At 42.2% G+C, this 22,868-nt stretch overlaps 1 protein-coding gene across 4 annotated transcripts in view; it reads left to right on the plus strand.

Moving 5' to 3' along the window:
• dscaml1 (Down syndrome cell adhesion molecule like 1) overlaps window positions 1-22,868 on the plus strand; it is a gene marked incomplete at both ends in the record, with an annotated part of 100,156 nt that overhangs the window by 4,155 nt on the left and 73,133 nt on the right. For all 4 annotated transcript variants that reach the window (XM_083913479.1, XM_083913477.1, XM_083913476.1 and 1 more), the window contains 2 exons: window positions 6,223-6,543; window positions 13,896-14,042. In XM_083913479.1, the coding sequence (XP_083769605.1) occupies window positions 6,223-6,543; window positions 13,896-14,042 (468 nt within the window). The remainder of the gene's footprint in view (window positions 1-6,222; window positions 6,544-13,895; window positions 14,043-22,868) is intronic.

Raw genomic sequence — 22,868 nt, forward strand, 5'->3', positions numbered from 1 at the left:
TGTAGCTATTAAAGCCCATAGCAACAACATCGTTACTGCACTAAGCTGTTACGTAGAGAAATGGACTTGGACCACTCACTCAACAGGTTTTACGCAAAAACAGGAGTGTCCTGTAGCCTGGTGCCCTCTCCATTACGCACAAGAAAAGTCATGTCTTGAACGACAAAATAATCCAACACTCTCACTTTAACATCTCACAATCGACTCTGTCTTTCACTCTCTCCTGTTCTGTATACCATCAAACAATTTATGGCCATGTCTCTGAGGGAGAACAGGAAAAAAAAACACATCTCTACAAATCTGACGATCACTTCAACAACGGAAATCATTCTTTTGAAGTGGGAGATGTGAATGCCCAAACGCTGAAATGGTTGCCTAATATTTTACTGACAAGGCATAAACTGTATAGGGATTGTTTACACCCCCCCCCCACACACACACACACGTGTGTGTGCATGCATAGTGTATTCACACACCTAATATCATGCCATATAGTTTTTCTTTCTTGACTATAGTGTTTCTCCCAGTGAAATGACACCATGTTAGAAATCATTTCCTTTCTGACTGCACACAAAAGCACAGGCAACCCTAATGCTTATCTCATTATGGAGTAATTTTAAAGTAAATGAGAAGCATCCTCTATCAAACATGATCGTATCTTTTGCCTTTTATGTTCTGCAATTTTTCTGTAGCATCACTGCAAAGACTGTATTGCCACTGACTTCAATGCTTCAGCTGTTATTCTGCCTGAATATGTTTTGTGTGCTGTTATCTGTAGTGCTACATGGTTCACCACATATAAAATCTACTTGCTATTATGAACATATATATATGCAATCTGAAATGTATTTATGTGACTTTGTGTGTGTGTGTTTGAAGGAGAGAGAGTGAGAGCAGAAGAGAGAAGGAGAGGGATTTATAGCCCTGTTTTCTATGCACGTGACGGTATGAATCTCACTATGTGTGTGCGTGCGTGTGTGTGCATGTGTGTTTGTGTGTGTGTGTGTGTGTGTGTGTGTGTGTGTGTGTGTGTGTGTGTGTGTGTGTATGTCTGAATGAATGTAGATGAGACAGAAAAAGCTGCATTATGCATAGCGGTTCACCATAGGCAATATCCTTGCTTCTGCAGCATACATATTCATACTCCATTTTCATATCCACTGCAAAAACAGGAAAAAAAAAGTGCAAATGTATTTGAGTGTACAGCAAAGAAAGATTTCAGTCAAATGGAAACACCGGCAAAAAAAATGTGACGGTTAAAACAGTTAAAAGAAAATAGAGGAAATATAGAAAAAGATTGCGAGGGGTTCAGCTGACAGGAAAGAGGTTTCCTGGGGGTTCACCCTAAATCACTTTGACCTCCTTTATTGTAATCAGTGCTTCCAGGCTTGAAGAATGAAATCAAAAGACGGTTCATGATCGGATGAGTACTGCTCCTTTGCTCCTTCTTTCAATGCTGGGGAAAGGGTGGAAAGGGAGCCTGGGGCTATGAAAGGGCTGATACCCATCTGAGGTTAGATGTTGCCCAAATAAAGAGGGAAAAACTAGGTTGTTGTGCTTCATGTTGTTTGCATGAGATGTTTATGGTCGATTGTGATAGTTGACTGATGACATTGTTGCCCTGTGGTCATCTATACATTTTATTCCAATTTCATGGAAAATTCTGGGTTAGTTCATTTGCTGATGTCCTTAATCATGCTTCTAGATGAAGCCAACTACATTCTGGAAATAATGCCTATGATTTCTGTCCAGTTTACACACTTCAACTTTCAGATATCTGAAAGAGTTCAAAACTCCAGGGAAGACAAAAAAGAACTCCACTACTGTCCAATAACAAATGACAGCTCTCCGAAGTCTATATCATATTGCACGTGACCAACAGCTGCAGCCTGGGAACTCCTTCCGCGTGTTGTCATTTGAAGACAACACGCGGAAGTTTTTAGGCAGACGCTCCTTCCTAACCATTCTGTCACACTTTCATCCTTTCTGAGTCCATTTTGATGTTTTGACACCAAACTCTAAACTATAGCCGCGATGTGGAAGACATGTGGTTGCCATCGTCATGATGGTCTTTTCTGCTGGAGGCCGCAATCCGTTCAGTGTAGGGCTCACTTCCGTGTGGTTGTACACATGTCTCTTTGCGTGCATGAGTGTGTGTGTATGTGAACTCAGTGACCTGAATTCATACTATAGGACAAAGCGATTAGCCATCGCATCATAAGCTGCTGCTTTTTAGAGGTTTTGGCTATGAATTTGAGTAGTTGAATCGGAGCTGTTTTGAATTAGTTTGAGGCCATTTTTGATCATATCACGTGATGGTTTAAGGTTTGTTTATTTTTGTACAGATTATCCAGTTGCAGAGCATACTGGGAATAAGCAGTGGATTCCAACCAAGGGATCACAACCCTTATAAGCGATCACAGAACATATCTGGGGAGCTGGGAGATTATTAACAGGCTGCCTCACAAAATTATTTATTTTATTTAGACTTTCCTTTTAATCTTTGAATTACTGGATAGTTTTACCTCTTCAGGCCTTTTGAACGTGTTCAGTTAACACAAGGAACATAACAAAAGCTGTTGAAGAGGGGTACTAAGACATTGCTAACTATTAAGTTTGGAAACCTCTGGTAAAAAGGTCCTTTTACCACAGAGGGTACTTTTACCGTTACAGTACCAGGAAGTATCTGGAAAGACTGTGGAGTAGCCAAGAGAAACTCAATCAGAAAAAAGAAGAAAAATAGAGACTATGAATTGATAAAAGAAATAAACACAAGATATATCCACATCTGATAGAATGCTGATCTTTACCCAGTAGCGGCCAAGCTACAACAAGCTGACTAAATGCCTTAACACCAAGTTTTGCATGAAAATAGTAAGCAATTGAGCCTAAAAGTCAAAATAGATAGTTTAAGGAATGGATAAATGATTGACACATCCAGTCGCTGCCATTACAAGTGGTAGTGGTATGAATGAATGAGCTTGACGAAACCTACTAGTACCACCACTTTCTCTATGGTGAAATACTATTAAACAATTCCATGAAGGCCAACCTGTCTATCAAATGTGTATCATGAAGGGGTTCTTAAGAAAATTTGGTCAAGCTTTTGAGAGTGCATAGGACAAAAAAAAAGGTTGGGAACCACTAGTCTGAAGGATAATGTTATTTTGTGATGTGAACAGATACTGAACACATTTTCATACAGTAATATTGTTTCTCTCATGAGGGCTTTTACAGCTTGTGTAAATTGTTTTTGTCATGAAAATATTCTGCTTCCAAAAATAGCATTTGTCATCAGAGAGAAGCAGGTCACTGTCACTGGTATCATCTATTAATTGCTTCCTCCTTATTTGCTCGGTATGGAAACACCTCTGTGTGTTCCTCACCCAGCAGCACATTGAGGTGCTCTCCGTGGTGCTGAAAGTGCAGATCAGTCAGCCTAGCAGCCTGTGAGAGTGATTGACATAGATTCGAACGGTAGGATGACCTGAATTCAGATTTTTGAAAACAGAGGTTCTTCTCCAATTTTAGCTGGTAGGCAGGAGAACAATGACTCTCTACATCGTCAGCATCTCTGCTGTGTCTCAGGCAGCGAGATCGCATCTTTTTCCTGAACACCTCAGCCTCTGCTTGTTGGGTGAGTTTGACATCAAGAACTGAATCAGTGAACATTAACCTCTCTGTCCCTTTGACCTTAACGCACACAGACTCACAAGGCAGACGCTCACTCGCTCAGCCATGTCCAAGCACCTTTGCAACTGATCACCTTTCCCCTAGACCAGCCACCCATGTCCTGTCTACAACACTGCACTCCTGCCTGGCTCCCCGATCTCTCCTTCAGCTGAACAACCACAAATACATGAAGAACCAGGGAAGTCTGACACCGGCCTCCCACGGCAGTGCGATTAGAGAGTGGATAGACTGTGTGTGTGTGTGTGTGTGTGTGTGTGTGTGTGTGTGTGTGTTAAATGTGAATGGAGATTATGTGGGTTTAACTCTCTCTGTCTGGCATACAAATTTCCATCACATAACATTGCCTGTCTCTGGTGTGGCCGGAAAAGACGAGAGAAAGTGGAGAGGTAAGGGTGAAAAGATGATGGCAGATGGGAAACAAAGAAAAAGACGAGTAACTGGGAAAGATTAGAGAGAAAAGGCAGACAGATGCATAAAGTATCAGACAACAGACATTGGAGGAGAGAGTGAAAATCACCTTATGTCAGTTTGAGATTTATCCCTAATCCCTGCATTTTACTTTTGAGCCTTTTCTCATTTGATTCATCCCATTCACGTCATGTTAGTAATATCATTATGCCATTGCATGTTACTATCTATACTGGACAGAATAGATATGAAAATGGGCTTTTGTGTCAGCCATTCATCCATGGTCATTATTAATTACTAATGATATCCATTGATGTAGAGGCTCTGTAGAAATTAGAGCCTAATTGACATCTGATAGTGTCTTTACATCTCCATTGATGTGTCTTAGCCAACACCCTGTTTAATCCCGGCGCAGAGAGATTTAAAGAGATAGAGCTAATCCAGGCATTGTTGACACAATCCAGGAAAAGGGATTAATTAAGTATCATTGCCTGAGAAGAAACTTCTCTGACTCGGGGCACAGCATCTTCCCCTGGCCTCTAGCCAAGCTGAGCTCAGCACTTCTTTACACTTCTTTACACCCCCCACCCGCCGGTCACAGCAAATACACACATGCACACTCTCACACACGCACACACACACACACACACACACACACACACACACACACACACACACACACACACACACACACACACACACACACACACACACACACACACACACACACACAGAGAAACATACAAAGAGTGCTTGAGTGAGAATATATGGTGGTTTATCTCCCCTAGGACAACTTATCTGGCTCGAGCTCTTGATCTGTGCGATGATACTATTGTTTTACAGCAAACATCTGTGGTATCCAGCTCCTCAGGCGTCACAGCCACAGATAGAGAAGTCATATCCACTATATGGCAGACTTGAGCAGGCCTAAGAAGTGCAGCAGTTTGCTAAAACGCCCGTGTGAATACTTTGTTTTCCTGAATGATGGAGGATATCAACAGAAACGATGAGGATGGTGAGGGAGTTGAGTTATGTGACCCATTTTATCTTCTATTCAGAGGCAGATCTCCAATGGGCTCTCTGGACACATATATTAGATTAAATATATTAGGATAATGCATATGGGATGAGATGGATGGCGGTTTGGCACACAGGGAGGATGTTGTTTGGGTTGAGGTGACCTGAATGCCTGTACATCCAGCTTGTATACTGTATGTGGGTGTCTGTGTTTGTGTTAAATCAAGTAGCATTTTCAATAATATTACAAAGACAGTCATGTTCACTTTAAAATATTCTCATTACAGTAAACCAGCGAATTGACTCATGGAAAAGAATGTAAATGTTTCTCTATAACATCCTGTGCCCCCTACCCCTCCAAATAATGACAAATCAAATACTGAGCATGTAAAAATGGGAAATAAGTATTTTCTGTATTGAAAAAAGTATTAATTTTGATCAACACTTTTCAAATGAGGGTTTCTTTTAATGGGAGTTAAAATTTAACTTAAGTTAAAACGTTTTGGCAACCAGTTTGTTGGCAAATGTGCAAGAAAAACCTGCTGATTTCATGAGCCCATATCTCATAACTTTTTACAACAACAGTCAGCCAGCCAACATTGTTTTAGTCACGAAGAGAGGCAGAAATACTCAACATTGTTGTGCCAGACTTGCCAAGCACCCCTTTTAGTAAATAATTACTGAATCTTTGCACAGACTGTGTTAACACTTTGTCATTCCATTGTGATGTTTCATTTTTTAGAAAGATTTGATGTGCTGGCTCTAAAGGCTTCTTTTCCCTGCTGTTTGATGAGCAGCTGTCTACAGGCGCGGAACGGCGGCTTGTTCTTCTGAGGAAGACCATTGAATTAGCAAAATAAAATTATAACAATGGCACATAAACTTGCTCCAAAAAACTACAATTGGAGATGTTCTCAGCTATCGCCAATAGCAAATATATTTGTCCAGTCCTTCTCCTTCTGTAAAAAAGTTGCAGTGTTATTATATTTCATCATACGTTTCAAGTGCTGCCTCTCTTCATACACTTCTGATATTTGAATGTTGCCTGTATGTCTGACACTTACCACCTAACTAACTCTGTCTCCCTTTCTCTCATCCTTACAGTCAACAGTGAGGATGTTGTCTCTACACGGCTGTACTTTGTGAACGCCTCCCTGCAGCGGGTGACCTTCTCCAGCTCGGTGGGGGTGTCCCTGCCCTGCCCTGCGGGCGGCGCCCCCCATGCCGTCCTGCGCTGGTACCTGGCCGCCGGAGACGACATTTACGACGTGCCCCATATCCGCCACGTGCATGCCAACGGCACCCTCCAGCTCTACTCCTTCTCCCCCTCCGCCTATAACAGCATTATCCACGACAACGAGTACTTCTGCACTGCTGAGAACCAAGCAGGCAAGATTCGTAGCCCCAGCATCCACATCAAAGCAGGTGAGCATTGGACACGCTGGATGCAAACTAAACCACTGGTCAAAGGGATGGTTTTATTTTTTACAAAACTTTACTAATCTTTCTCTGCATGCATTTTAGAAGAATTTAGAATTCAGATGTTTAAGCTTAATTGTTGGACATTAACTGTTAAGTATCCCTTTGAAGAGCAATGAAACACTGTCTTTTAAGCCAACATATATTTAGATTAGAAATCGACAAAAGTGAGGTTAGAGGGGGCATTGACAGCTGTATGCTTAGCTAGCTCTGAAGCTCCTCCATTTGGTTTGCTAATGCTATAAAGAGTGAAAGCATCAATAAATTAGGGGTGTAAACATTTTGTGCACACTCAAATCAGAGTACCTTGAAATCTTCCTGTCGGACAAAATGTCAGACAAAATAAGAATTAAAATAAGAGTGGTCAAAACTCAGGCTGAGATATTCTGGGTCCTACAATTCACATAATGCATTTCAGTATTGCCGTTCATTTAACGCTACCTGGCACAACACCCACCCACACCTTACAAACTCCAGATCTTAAGTTTGTAACATAGACCTTCTGTTAAAAAAAAACCCTCAATCCAACCCAATCCAAGATAACCCAGATGATCTTCATTGCCCCTTCAAGAGCACCATCGTTATACCTAAAATAATATTTTCCTGCTCATATGTAACTTTTCAACACCTTTATAAAAATGTGTCTCTCCCGAGCTTGGAGCAGTTTACTGTGGCACACACTGAAAACGTCACAACAGCATCACCTAGCTATGGCACAGCATCTGTAAAAATGGTCACATAAACGGCAGTCATAATAGCATCCTAAACCAACAACTTCTCTCAGTGGTGGTGGGAGTGTCACAAAGTGCAACGTCTTGGCCCTGTGTATTAAAAATCCTGTCGAAGACAGACACACAGCCATATAGACAGTTGGTTCAGTGGCCTGTCCGCACTCTCTGCCAAGGTCAAAGCTGGAGAGAGGCGCAGAACACACTGAGGGAAGGTGTTACTGCTCTTTCTCACACCCATCACACGCACTCACACAATAACATTATAAACACATGACCCAATGTGATACACACTGGATACACGAACACGCTTGTATGTTAACATGCATATGCACATGCTCGCACCCACTCACATAAACACATACACACACACACACACACACACACACATACACACTTACATGCACAACAGCCTGTGCATAGCTAATGCCAGCAAGCCTCCTGTCTCCCAGTCCCTCCATCTGTCCATGGACTGGAAAGTCCCCTAACTACACACACACACACACACACACACACACACACACACACACACACACACACACACACACACACACACACACACACACACACACACACACACACACACACACACACACACACAGACTACAGAGCAAACACCAGGTGTTTAGTTGCCAGCTCTTTGTCAGAGTGTTTGGCAGGGAAGATTTTGGAGAGTAGGCCACAGACATGGAAAGAAGAAGAATCACGAAAAAAGTGGCTTTTCAGGTCATGGTAATAGCCAGGCAGACATTTTGACTGTGTTGATCAGTCCTGCATGAAGAGACAGTCAGCAGTTCCCTGCCCCACACACAGATACGAACAAACTTATTCTCCAAAATGCTGCTGGATTGTCTCCCTCACCACTAAACACACACACAAACACACACAAACACACACAGACACACAGACACACAGACCCAAACATACACACACACACACACACACACTCATAAACTAACCCATATGGCCCATGTGGTCCCAAGAGGAGGACAGTCCCTCCAGCGAGAGAGTGACCTTCTAGCCAGCGTCAGTGTTTGGATGACCTTCCCGCCCAAATAATTACAACAATTAATCAATTAAATGCTGAGGCAACCACAACTCCACAGCTCCATATCCAGGACTCACATGCACGTGTGTGCACCTCACGCAACACACACGCGCACACACGCACACACACCCACCCACACACACACACACACACACACACACACACACACACACACACACACACACACACACACACACACACACACACACACACACACACACACACACACACACACACACGCCCATACACGCTCACACACATACACAACCCTGCAGTTGCCATGGGCGACAGAGGCGTGAGTGCTAGGGTGTGGCATCCCCTGTCTCAGGTGGCACAGTAGAATGATGGCAGCTGACAGCTCGCAGTGTGACACCCCACCCAAAAAAATGTAACCCACCGCCAATCCCCCTCGCCATCCGTCTTGTCCTCTCTCTCTCTCTCTCTCTCTCTCTCTCTCTCTCTCTCTCTCTCTCTCTCTCTCTCTCTCTCTCTCTCTCTCTCTTCTCTCTCTCTCCCTTCTCTTCACATCTTCATATCTCTCTCTATCCCTCCCCCGCTTTCTCACCCCCTCCCTTGCACGCTGATTGTGGGCCAATAATAGCACTAGCACCTGTCTGGATAGCTCTACATTATGAAAATCACGATGTGGGCTGCTTCTTTTCCTGTATGTTTTTTATTTGGCTCTCTTTTTGCAGCTAATTTTAATTAGTTTACTGTAAAATGTATGAGGTTTGAGAGACAGCTAAACGGCTATTTGTTAATAATAAATATTTTTAGGACAAAACATGTTTACGGAAAGAATACAAAAGTGTGTATGTCAAAAGCATGGTTTTTATCCCCTGGACTGTGTTTGTTTATTTAGCTCTTTAATAACAAATCATGTTTGCATTTTCAAATGCACGTTGTAGAATTTCAGATTTTTGTATGTCTTTTCTCATATTTCAGGTAGCCTTTGATTTACATTAATGTCCGTCATTTTTAAAAATCACCTAGCAAACTTTAAAAAACTTTTTTGACTTATGTCATTTGTCACATAAATCACTGCATTATAATTACTCTTACATGGTGATGCAGTTTGAAATCCAAATTAACTACCAATACCAATAAGGTAACATGGAAAAAATCAAAGCAGACTTGATGTTCACTGTGATGCATGACACAACTTAATCAAACTATAAGAATCTGCCTTTTAATTGTCATACCTTTTGAAAATTAACTGAATCCAATTGAGGCTTGGAAGAAAGGAAAATTACATTGAACATTTTGAAACAGCACAATTGAAAATGTATTTCCTCATGAACAGTTTTCTTACTTTTTTTCATGGATTCTTTTTCCCCTTTGGTAATTATTATTTTATAGTTGTTTCACTTTCATTGTAAACTGGTTGCCTTTTCATGGAAGGGGCTGTACTCGACTTCCAGAATATAAATTTAACAACAAATATTAGCTTTGTTAAGATATAGTTGAGTAATGGCATCCTGAGCAGAGAATGAAGTCACTCGCCCTCTGTGTGTGTTGTAATCGGAGTTTCTCTGTTGTTACTTTTGATAGCCGGTCATGTGTGCATGTGATTGCATGTGAGGGCCGAGAACCGTGTGCACGCAACCTTATTTTTCAGTATTTATGAGTTACAGCCCCTTTTAATAGTGTCAAGTAGAAAAATTAAATACAATATTTGTACAATTTTTTTCTCAAAAGTAGTAGTTCCTTAGTTCTTTTTTAATAACTCAGTTACCTTTGGCCCTTTTGATTTAGATTTTTTAAAAACTACACATATATTAATCTTTAATTAAGGATAAACAAAATAATGTCTGATAAATTAATTTGTCGTTATTTTTAGCGGTATGTAATTTTCCTCATCAGTGGAAACTGGGACTTCTACCTACAGAAGAGGATTAGGGAAATATGTGAAAAATATACATGTGTGCGTGCGTGCGTGTGTGCATGCTTGTGTGCATGTATACATGCGTGCATGCGTTTAACATAATCTAGCAGTTTGTCAGGAGCTATAGCCTCAGGAATGAAGCCTTACTCTACTGGTTTTTTTTAAGAATCTCCTCTTCTCACATCTGAGCCTCCTTTCCCAATGCATTTCTTCACTTTCTCCTCTTAAGGATACGCAAATTATTTTTTCTTTTGGTCACATGTTATAGGACCAAATGTGTCAGCTCACTCTAAACATTAAAGCACACCTTTCGCACATGCAGTTTGTCATTACAGTAGTTTATGCGAGAAAAATATTCTGCCTGACCCGAGTCCTCTTGACACTAACTGAATAAAATGATATGAAGACACCTGTTCAATGAGCTCACCTCAGCTCCCCTTTGTCCTATCTAAAACACACAAACCTATGTAGGCCCGGGCTAAGACAGCAGGTGTTAAGATCCCTTTCCTCCATCTGCCCTCCTCATCTTTTCACTGGCTGACGTTTCCTTATTAATACAATAAGTAGGGTCCCTGAACCTGATACACAAGGACTGCTTTTCCTATACTGTTAATTCAGTAATGAAACCTGCATCCATTCATTTCTCCTGTATGTCATTATTTTTCTCCCTCTGTGTTTTTGCTGCTCGCTTTATGAATAAGTAAATGCAGTATTTGGTTTCCCCGTCGTTAATTATTGAAGCGACAGTGATACAAGACTTGCCTCCCAGTGCGCCCAGTGCACCAGACCCATGTTTTAGCTCGTTCCTAGGCAACCAGGCTGCATATAGTCAGGCATCAGTAACATCCTAATGATTCTGCTGCGCATGCGATGAGGGGGAGTGCAATTTACACACAAATCAGTCGTGCTACCATTTGCATCCTGTCACAAGGCTTAAGAGAATGAATATGTAATTTTTTTCCCCCTCTGTGTCTTTCATATCTTGGAAGAGGAACGTGTGTTAAATGACAATGATATCACAACAGTTGCCTCTTATTTGAGCTGGTTACATGGCTGTGAACAAGGGCTTATTTGATGGATTTAAATGGGGGAGAGGAGTAGTTGAGCAACACTTTCTTACAGATAAGCAAGTGTAGGATGAGCTGGGGTCAAAGCACAGGAAATAAAAGCCTGATGTGACCTTGACTGGATATGAACTCCTCCTGAATTGACATGTGATAGCCATGGTCATCATTGCACCAAACATTTACAAGCTGTCAAGCTGGTTTTAAACACTCTATGAGAGGCACAGTGGGCATTGGGGATTTTCCCTGGTATTGATTGACGAGAGGCAGCAGGGTCAATCAGAGAGTAAATAAATGATTGAAAGAATTGGCTCGGCCACAATAGCTGAGGCTACTCAGTCGATCCTGGCTATTGATCTGTAGGTAGATCGCATTAATGAGAAGCAGGGGCTGTTTAAATGAAAAATTGAAATGAAGACTTGATTGGAATTATTTGTCCTTTATCTTTGACTTGTTTACAAATGAGGCTTCTACTCACATTAGTGTCCTGTGTGTCAGGTGGCCATAGTAAGAAGTGATATGCTCTTCAGAGGTGATCTTACTGAGACCATTAATTAAGGTGGTACAAAATATTATAAGTAGCACCACAACTGATTTTCTGAGGACCCAAAATCCAATTTTATAACCCCTTATCTATGTTTGGCTTAGCCACAAATAAGACGCAAGGGTCCATTTCAACACTGCTGAAACTGCTCTACTCAACTCTTTGCTCGGTCACAAGTTAGGGAAGATGAAATAAACGGTCCAAGGTTCAGCCAATAATGAAAAAGTAGAACAGTGTAAAAGCAATGGACGGAATCAGACGAAGACTTGGGAAATTAAACCTTGGACTTTAAGGCGAAAGACTCCCCACCATTTGGACAAGGACATTGGCTTTGGTTCCGCTGGATTCCAGTGACAGTGGCGGTTGGCATAAAGCATTATTAATGACCAAGGAAACTGGCCTTCAGGCTAGGCGTTAATTATATCACAGGAGAGCTGGGAGAGAGAGCGAAAAACACAGGAGGGCGGGGCCACTCCCTATGTTGTGTGTGTGTGTGTGTTTTACATTGTTAGGCCATTACTGTCCTCATTTCTAAGGGAAGCCTGGTTGAGTAGCTGTGATAAATTGTGTTAGATTGTGATGCAATAAACACTCCCCAACATCAGCCTTTTTGAGACTCCGTCTGATGTATAATATATGTAATATGAAATTTATATTGAAGTTACTGGAGACTATAGTTTAATAGTTAAGTTTAAGTCCCCGCGACCTGACCCCGGATAAGCGGATGAAGATGAGATGAGATGAGATATAGTTTAAGTTATTGAAGAATAATGAGATCTGTGTGGAGGGTAAGTCCACACAGTTCAGCTTTGAGGCCAGTGTTCATTCAGTCAAGATCGGATGCCCTTGAACTACCTGTCTCTCCCTCTCACCAAAATAATCCATTAATTTAATTTCACTTTACTTAATTTATTTAATGAAAATGTATGATCTGATTCAGCATTTAACATTCCTTGCTAATCTAAATGTGACAGAGTTAACTGGAGAGATAATTTGGTTAGCTACAGGCTACTGTTTTCATCATTAAGGCCGTCTTTATCATCAACATTCTTTCTGTACACTGCCGCAGATTCACAGCCTAGTGCTCTGTATGCCATGTGCAGGGGCTTATGTTTTTGATGCCTGGCGCCTGCATGTGACAGGTCCATTGGCCGTGAGCAACCCTCCACTCCTCGCCGTCGCATAGCATCTGTGGCGTTGTTCTTTAAAAGGCCAAGGGCCACTCACTGTGTATCCCCTTCAATGCAGCTCTGTGTCAACCCACCTTACAATCATAGTTTGACTTCAAATCCTGGGCTAAAGAGAGAAATGCTGGCCTAATGGGGTTGAACAGGACACCAGACAAGTTTTGTTTAGTCCAGCCCCGGCTTTTACCATGGGTCAAACAGGAAAGAAGGATGTAAACTCTTAGTGTCAACATGTGCAGCAGAGGAGTGAGCTGTTGCTTTTATACAGTCCTGAAACAATTATTAGATTAATCAACTAACTCACTGACCAAAGCGGAATCTGCAACAATTTTGATGAAGTAAATTGCTTCATCAAAACTGCTTTGCAGATTCAGGTTATTTGTATTTCTAAGAAAGAATTGCTGGTACAAGCTTCATAAATCTAACAGTTTGATGCTGAACTGTTGTTCAGACAAAACAAGCAAGGGCTGCAGGGTTGGTGGTTTCCTCCCTGGCTCCTCCTGTCCACATGCTGAAGTGTTCTTGGGCAAGACACTGAACCCCAAATTGCTCCTGATAGTTGGCCATCTCCTTGCATGGTAGCTTTCTGCCATCTGTGTGTGAATGGCTGAATGAGAGGCTAAAAAGTCTAAAGCGCTTTGGATAAAAGTGTGATATAAATAATGTCCTTAACTTTGGAGAGTTAGTCTGACAAAATAAGCAATTTGAAGACATTATATTTGGCTCTTGGAAATTGTGATGGACATTTTAATGAACAGTTATCGTATTCTCCCTCTCTGAGACATGCACTCTCACCACCATCCTTCCATTAACTAACGTTAGCTCTTTTATCCACACCTCAGTGTTCAGGGAGCCCTACACAGTCCGTGTGGCAGACCAGCGCTCCATGCGGGGTAATGTCGCCGTGTTCAAGTGCCTCATCCCCTCAGCTGTCCAGGAGTACGTCAGTGTGGTGTCCTGGGAGAAAGACACCGTCTCCATCGTCCCAGGTAGGAAATTCAGCGAATGATAGTCTTTAAAGGTTCACCAACAAAAGAGGCCAAACATCCACCTTGTGTCACAGTTGTCTCTTGCTGAAATGTAATGTCACTGTAAACTCCACGCGTATGACCGTGGGAGTTATTTTTGGCTCAGTGTGTGCTCACTGTGTTTGATCAGGCGGTGGATATTAATGGAAAGCAAATGATCCAATGTCATCCCAATATGTCAGTGGACTCGAGAACATTTGCCCCTAGCAGAATGAGAATTCTCTCCTGTTATTTTTAGGTTGAACAATTCTCAAACCACATAAAGTGAGCACACACACGTCAGCGTTTAAAAACAAAATGGGATTTCTATCAGATTTGATTCTGATAAAGATTTGTTTTTTTCTCTTTTGCCATGTTTGTCATTGTTGACACCCCTTACTTGATAATAATCAGTGTAATTGTTTCAGTGGCATCTCTTATTTCATCAGTGAGGGAAGATAGAGGAAGGTTTTTAAAAATGCTCCAATCATTCAAAAAGAATTCTGATGAAATGGCCTTTGCTTCGCACATCTCTGGCTCCTCACTCACTGACACCGCTGTGGTTAATAGGGATAAATCAGACATTGGTAGAGAGAGGTATGTGTGTGTGTGTGTGTGTGTGTGTGTGTGTGTGTGTGTGTGTGTGTGTGTGTGTGAAGGACAGAGGGGTGGTCTAATTTGATGAGTGATAGATGTGTTTAGCTGCTCATCACAGTCACCCAAAAGAGAGGAGCCACACCTCTAGGGCTCTGCTGCGTCTGATCCTCTATTCAAATCATTCCATGTGTACAGTGAGGAATAATAATATCAGTTTGAGACTGAGCCTCATGCATACTGCTCTGTGTCGTGTGTGTGCGTGTGTGTGTGTGTGTGTGTGTTTTTGTGTGTGTGTGTGCGCGCGTGCAGGGTTATGTGGTGCGGTGTTAACATTTGCTCCGCGGAGCAATGGCAAATTGCAGGGTGTCAGATGAGACTGTTTAGGTCAGATGATGCGTATTGCTCCCTCTGCCCCTTATCTCGGTCTCTGATACTGAGTACCTCTTTCATCTCTCTCAATAATGTGTGTATAGAGGTGTGTGTTTGTGTTTGTGTGCCTCTTTGTACGGATCTGTACCTTCACACAGGAGCACTCATTGATCCAGCACAGCTGTAGTGTGTGTGTGTGTGTGTGTGTGTGTGTGTGTCTGTGTGTGTGGCCTGAGGGGGGTTTCCAGTCTGGATCGATAAAGCTTGCTGTTGGATTCCCCTCTCTCTTGTCACGGATCTCTCAGTGTGAGTATGGTGTGAGCGGGCCAGTCCGTTTGACGGGAAAAAAGATTCACATATGAACAAACACGTGTGTGAACATGGATGCACACGCGCAGACACACACATATTCACATGAGCATCTTTCTGTGACTAAGCTGATCAGGATAAGACATCCATATGCTTCAATAAAAAAGCGGTAATATAATTTGTTTCATGAACATATGACCACAATACAATACAGTAAATGTACAGAACATTCATATCCATAATTTCAAGTGAAAATATGTTTATGCATCATCATGTCCAGATGTTTTGATACAATTTTACAAGTATGACATTTATACAGTATACAATACAGTATATTCTTGGAGTAGGAAGTAATATGAAGCACCTTTTTAGAACTGAGATGATTAGTTGATTATCAATAATCAACAGAAAAATAATTGTCAATTCTTTTGTTTCATCATTTTCAGTTGTTTATCAGCCTGTTTCAGCTTCTTTAATGTGTCGTCTTTCTCTCTTAATTAGAATCTCAATATTTTTTGGTGACGATCTGGTGACCGAGCAAAACAAGTGTGATGGATATTTTATAGACAAACGGATTAATCAGTTAATCCAGAAAGCAATCGTTACGTTATTTCATAATAAAATTAATCATTCTAAAGCAAACCGTCTTAATTTGCATTTGAAAAGGATTGAGAGCTCTCTCTCTCTCTCTCTCTCTCTCTCTCTCTCTCTGTCTCTCTGTCTCTGTCTCTCTGTCTCTGTCTCTCTCTCTCTCTCTCTCTCTCTCTCTCTCTCTCTCTCTCTCTCTCTCTCTCTCTCTCTCTCTCGCTTTCTCTGCAGGGCTAGTGAATGGGTCTTATTTGTAACACAGTGCTCCTCTTCTTCTTTCCATCCGCCTTTGGCTCGAAGCCTCCTCTCATCTCTTTCCCTCCCTGGTACAGACTGGTGGCCTGTGTCAGCATCATGGCCACACACACACACACACACACACACACACACACACACACACACACACACACACACACACACACACACACACACACACACACACACACACACACACACACACACACACACACACACACACACACACACACACACACACACACACACACACACAGTTCCATCCATCCATCCATCCATCCACTCTATCAGCTCCTGGTGGCATGTACAGCTTTCTCTCTTTCGATAGCACTCAAGATGCTCTAGTGGGTTGCCATTTATTAGGGACAGTGTATGCCAAGGTATTGGCTTGACAGGATGACACATGTCACACAGACGGCTGTGTTGGTCAATAAAGCTGAGTTTGACTGGGCTTTGATGAAGAGGCAGGAGGGTGTTTGCTGACAGCTGGCCTCACTGCGAGACGACCCTGCCTGGGTGTCGTGTCAGTATTTGACAGCCAAATCTGTTTGCGTTGAGGCTCGTTCACGGAGCAATGTGGGGAGGAGTAGACAGATAGATAGACAGGCAGACAGTCAAACAGAGGAGGGCTTTGTGTGTTGACTGGCTATCCTGGCTTTTACTCCCCTGTCATACCTTCCGTTCTCCTGCTATCTCTCTATCTAGTCATGCCTCTCCCTCTAATTGATGGTTTGCTGGTGTTGCCGTTGGTTAGAAAATTAGCATTTGTTTGCTTGTCAGTGATGGGAACTGAAAGAGGACGCTCTGCTGACGGATGTATTCGAAGGAACTTTCTGTATGTGTGTGTGTGTGTGTGTGCGTTTGTGTGTGCGTGCGTGCGTGCATGTGTGTGTGTGTGTGTGTGTGACTTTGTTAGTATCCATCTACTCCTCCAGTTGGAGCTTAAAACAGTGTGAGTTTTATATGGTCACCATGGTTACAGGTACCAACCAGGGGGTGGAATGAGGAAGGTGTGAGGATGCATCCCTACCTGATTTTTATTAGTGCATCACCACGGCTCAGCTCCTGCATGCATGCAAGCACGCAAGCAAGCACGCACGCACGCACACACTCACACACACACACACACACACACACACACACACACACACACACACACACACACACACACACACACACACACACACACACACACACAGTTTCCATAGCTGCATATTTATGTACACTTAAGTGACAGGCATGTATATGCATGTCGTCACTGACAGGGGAATTCATCTTTTATCTACAAATGCGGAGATTTTGATTTCTGTCTATCTGTGTTTCTGGTTTGTGGGTGACACTGTGTGCTTGTGCAGTACACATTAGAGCAAGACCAATAAATTAGCTGGGCCAATGTACTCGGGAAATATAATCCTTTTGCAGATGAATCAACTTGTGTGTATATGTCAACTGGTAAGGAACAAGAAATTAGATTACAGACTTGCCAAATATCTGAAGGCATTTAGCACATTACATAGTTTCAAAACAAATCTATCAGCGGATATATTTGAAATATCAGTCATCATATCGTATCGGCTTCCAAAATCAAGTACTGCTTGGGCAACTTTACACATAAGCACAATCCTCTATGTTGGTCTTTAAAACCAACACCTGATGTTTTTCCTCATAAAATACTGCTGTTATCAAAATGCTAAAATTTGTCTGAAAATAATCACAGGCCTGTCCATGAATATCTTCTACATGTAGTTACACAGTGCAGAGTTTTTGTGTTACATTTTATAAAAGTAATGTTGAATGAAGTATGCTGAGGTGAATGAAAAAAATGGAGCAAATAGTAAAATGTCACACAGTGTAACAGTATAGCTTTTTTCTCAGGGGCAAGCACAATTTACATGAAACGCATTACGTAATGTGGTTGAAAAGATATTAAACTAGGGACACCTGAGTACTTAAATATTGAAGAGAAACATTGACAGTGTGAGTCATTTTGTAGTAAAAAATCATGCTAAGGAATATATGCATTTACCAACCAGATTCATTTGGATTTCTTTAAGTGTTGTTTCTGTTTTAATAAAAGATGTATTACAATAATATAAGTCAGAACTTGTTTAAAAGGTCTTTTAGATCCATGCAGCATGGCTAAGATTTTACAGTACACTACAGTACAGTACTCCCATTCTTCTGCTATATTAGAGACTTTAGAATGACAGAATACCACAAGAGACAGAGACAAAGTGATAGATATGTAGATAGATAGATGTATGGATCTACTCACTGATTGGACGATATAGTGGGAGAGAGACAGAGAGAGGGAAAGGGTGTGGAAAAGTGTGACGTCTATGTGTTATTGCATTCATTTATTGAGGATGTTTAATCCCCTTTTCTTTCACGCACATTTCCTCTCTCTTTCTCTCTCTCTCTCTCTCTCTCTCTCTCTCTCTCTCCTGTGTGTGTGAAGTGTAGCGTCACCACAGCTGCTGCAGCTTCTGTCCCAGTCTCCATTTTGTGGCCACTCTGCAGAGGCCCTCTCTACCCCTCTGTCTATCCACTCTTCTCTGAACTTTATCTCTCTCTTACACTTCCTTTCTAGAAGCACTTATTAGGAGATGAAGTGACAAAGCATCATGTTTTTCCTTCCACTCCATCAAACCTGAAAGTGAACAACAGAAGAAAAAAAATGTCAGAATCGGCAGAAAAAGAAAGAGAAAGTGGCACAAAAGCATGACTTGCTAAATTATGCAGATGGAAAAGTGGGCATAGGATAGAGGGAGCATGAAGGAATGATGGAATGAGGCGGGTAGGTATGTGAGGATGTATGAGAGGATGGGCAGATGGACAAAGAGAGAGGTGTGTGCTCTGTTTTCTTTTTGTCCCCAGCATCCCCAGGGACACAGTACAGGCCAGGGGCTCTAAATCCGCTGTGTCCTGCCATTAAAGATGCATCTGACGAGTACTTAATGCCCCCCTTACCTACCCTCTCTCCTCCAGTCTACGTTAGACTTTTTCTTCTTTTTAATATTTATTCCTGTTCTGACCATTAACCATGACACAAATTGTGGACATCTATGTGTGTTTTTCTATGGGATGGTATCAGTTTGTGCCAGTGTGAGGGATGGGGGCAGTGGGTAGCAATAGAGGGGAAATAGGTGGTATTTACTTATTGATGTGTGTCTATGTGCTATGGTGTGTGTGTGTGTGTGTGTGTGTGTGTGTGTGTGTGTGTGTGTTTGTGTGTGTGTGTGTGTGTGTGTGTGTGTGTGTGTGTGTGTGTGGTGTGTGTGTGTGTGTGTGTGTGTGTGTGTGTGTGTGTGTGTGTGTGTGTGTGTGTGTGTGTGTGAACCTGGCAGTTATTTGTGTTAGGTTGGGTTATTTATTCAGCACTGGTGTTTGGATGTTTTACAGAGAGAACAGGTGCAGAGCGACTCTGAGCGCTCTCTGTTTGAGCGGACCCTGTGTGTGTGCGTTAGTGAGACAGACAGAGAGTAAGACACAGGGGCATTCACTGCTGTCCAGCCACTGATGGGGCCCGCAGTGTGTATCTGAGTGGTTGACATGATTTGAATGTTGAAAAGAAATGCTGATTTGTAGCTTTAAAATGACATTAAAACATAAATGTGCAGGTTATTTGTTGAATGACAGACATACAGACAGCGTACATGCACAGGAACAGGGACATGGATGTTCTGTGTAGAGATTGAAATGGTGGGAGAGATGGTGGGAGATTGAAGGAGGGAGGGAGGTAGAAAGTGAGATAGGGCTGTGCACGAGGAGAATTTCAATGGCACTCCAATCATGCAGGCAGTCTCGTTAGCCCAGGGAACATTTGCATAGTGCTTCGGCGAATTCATTTGGCCTTACTCAGAGAAGATGGCTCCCTTTCCTCTCTGCTAGTTAGTTATTCATTAACCGCACTCAGCCAAGGTGTGCACGAGTACATGCATGTGAATCTGTTTGTTCCTGACCTGCCGGCCCACATTTCATTTTATACTGTATAGTCTTTATTGTTTGTGCACAAGATCATTTCTTGCTGTGTTTGCAGCAGGCCGGTGCCTCTGCATCTTTCTGACTGAATGAATACGTGCCTCGTCGGATCCTCCTGCAGATATACTTACAATAGTAGTGTAAGTATTCCAACAGACAGAATCACAGTTGGATATTTTGCGAAATGCAGAACCGATGTCAGAGCATGACTCATCACCCACCACCAAAACCTTCTTCCTCAAACAGTGATGCTGTGCCTCAACTTTGTCTGTCACTGCTGCATTCCTCCTCGTCCTCCTCCTCTTCCTCTTCCTTTAGCCTGAGAACCTAATTAGGTAAAAATACGCAATGGGGTTTCAGGCAATCAGATCTACACTTGAGGTCATCACTAATAGGGATCATGACTTGGCTAAAAAATGTGACTTTTAGGGAAGGGTAAGAGTGTATGTGTGTGTGTGTGTGTGTGTGTGTGTGTGTGTGTGTGTGTGTGTGTGTGTGTGTGTGTGCGTGTGTGTGTGTGTGTGTGTGTGTGTGTGTGTGTGTGTGTGTCAGTGATGGGGGGGGGGGCATTGGAGGAGGAGTAGTGTCAGTGAGGGAGCACAGCCAGTAAGTGGGGATGACACTCATAATGAAGAATACAGTGGATGTGTTATTCTAATTATCGCACTGACACTGCCTTGCAATCTAATGATGTTTGACAGTGCACAAAAAACATGGTACAGTGTGTGTGTGTGCATTTGTATGTGTGCATGGGTGCATATGTGTATAATTTTGAAGGCAAGCATTCGCTAGAGTCTGCCAGTGTTTGTCACAACTGCCTGAGCCAAAATGTGAATTTGTTTTGTCTGACCTTTCCTAAAGATAAGTTAGTCAGTTCAAGTAGACACCGGCAAAAAATATCCACATGGCCAACATTATTCAGTGCTCCATACTAAATACTTTTGTTTGATTATAGGTTCGTACTGTAGCTTTATTTAAAAAGTAACATAATTATTTGAATTAGCTTTAAGTGACACACAGTTTAGTCTCTTAGTCCTTGGTGGGAATTATTCGGAAAAAATGCAAGAATGTTTACAGATAAACATCCCAGTGCTTTGGATGAATATGTCTTGCTCATATTAAATAATTCTGAAAATAATCCTGGATTATCCCTTTTTATTGATATAAAGGTGCCATGTTCTGATAAATGTAAGCAAAAACAGAAGTTATATTTTCTCACTGTGTGACTCGGATCGACCAACCTTCCAGTCGCAGGCACACTTCTATAACCTTTAGGCCACCACTGCCCAACTGTTTGGGTTACGGTGTTATACGACTGTTGTGGGATGCCCTCAACAGAGTGTGCCCATTATATCCAATTGAAGCTGCTACTTGGACCAAAGAAACTGCATGCACCTTTGCAGCTCAGCTCTCTTTTTGCGCAGCTCATCTATTTTCTCTCTCTGCGCGTGGCTTTGCGGCCCTCCAACAGGTAAAAAGACAAGTACAATCTGTTAAAAATATGATTAAGATACAGACCTCATTGTACCAGAGGGCAATGTGAGATCCCACCTACGTACGCAGTGTGTCCATCCCCCATGTATTTTGGCTGTTATATAGAAACCGTGATATTGTACAGATATATAATTAAATAATAAGCCACAGGGTATTTCCTCCTATCCAAGAATAAGCCTGCGTAGCTGGACCATACATTAGTTGAAATGCAAGACTATATATGTATATACTCATATCAGTTCTTCGCCCTAAACCTGAGAGACTAACAAAGTGTATGTTAAAGTGTCAGCATGGAGCACTGCAAATAATACGTTTGAGAATGATCTCATCAAGTTGACCAACAGGCCAAAAACTTGGCTATTCTTCCACTGCGTGTGATTGTAAGTGTGTTTAAAAGGAGAAAGATGAATAAAGAACAAAAGACAGAAAGCGAATTGAGCATTTGTGTGTGTGCACAGTGGTTACAGATGTGCACGTAATTGTGTTGTATTTGTGTTTTAGTAGCGTGGTGGGGGCAGGGCAATATGAGAGATATCCTGTTCAGACACATCCCCTCTGGAGCTGACTTAATGACCCGTGACCTGAAGATGTACACGCTATGGAAGGAGAGCAGGTGGGAGGGTGGGCAGCAGAGGAGGGACAGAACGGAAGGAGTAAAAGGATGAAGGCGGTGAGTTGAGGAACCAGGGGAAAAAATGGTTGAAAACTGCAGCAAATAAAGCAGAATGAGAGACGCAAATGTGTCCTGTATGACGCATCAGTCTCTCTCTCTAGTGCACACTCGGATGTGTCCTGACTTGACCATAGTCATAGCCATCAGCTTGAGGAGCTTCTCCTCTTACCTCCTATCCTTCTATCTTTGCTGCTTTCACTCATTTTCCCTTATTCATTTCGTTCATCGGGCACATAGATCACAGCTAATCAAAGGCGGGATGTAGACAGCCAGCAGTGCTCTGACATGCAGCCCACAATGGGCACAGGCGGAGGGGCGGTGAGAGAAAGATAGAGAGCCTCAAAGTGAAAGAGGACAGGGATATAGAGGTAAAATAACTTGGTAGGGGCGTGGGCAGAAGACAGTTGAAATAGATTGGCACAGTTTACCTGCTCTACTCGATTTTTCTTTTTCCCCTTTTGACACTCTGCATTTATTCTGTTGTTTCTTCTGCTCTTTCCCTCCAACCTCACCTAACCTCTGCCATATCTGTTTATTTAGAC

Source organism: Echiichthys vipera (assembly GCF_963691815.1).
Source record: "Echiichthys vipera genome assembly, chromosome: 5".
Classification (NCBI taxonomy): Eukaryota; Metazoa; Chordata; class Actinopteri; order Perciformes; family Trachinidae; genus Echiichthys; species Echiichthys vipera.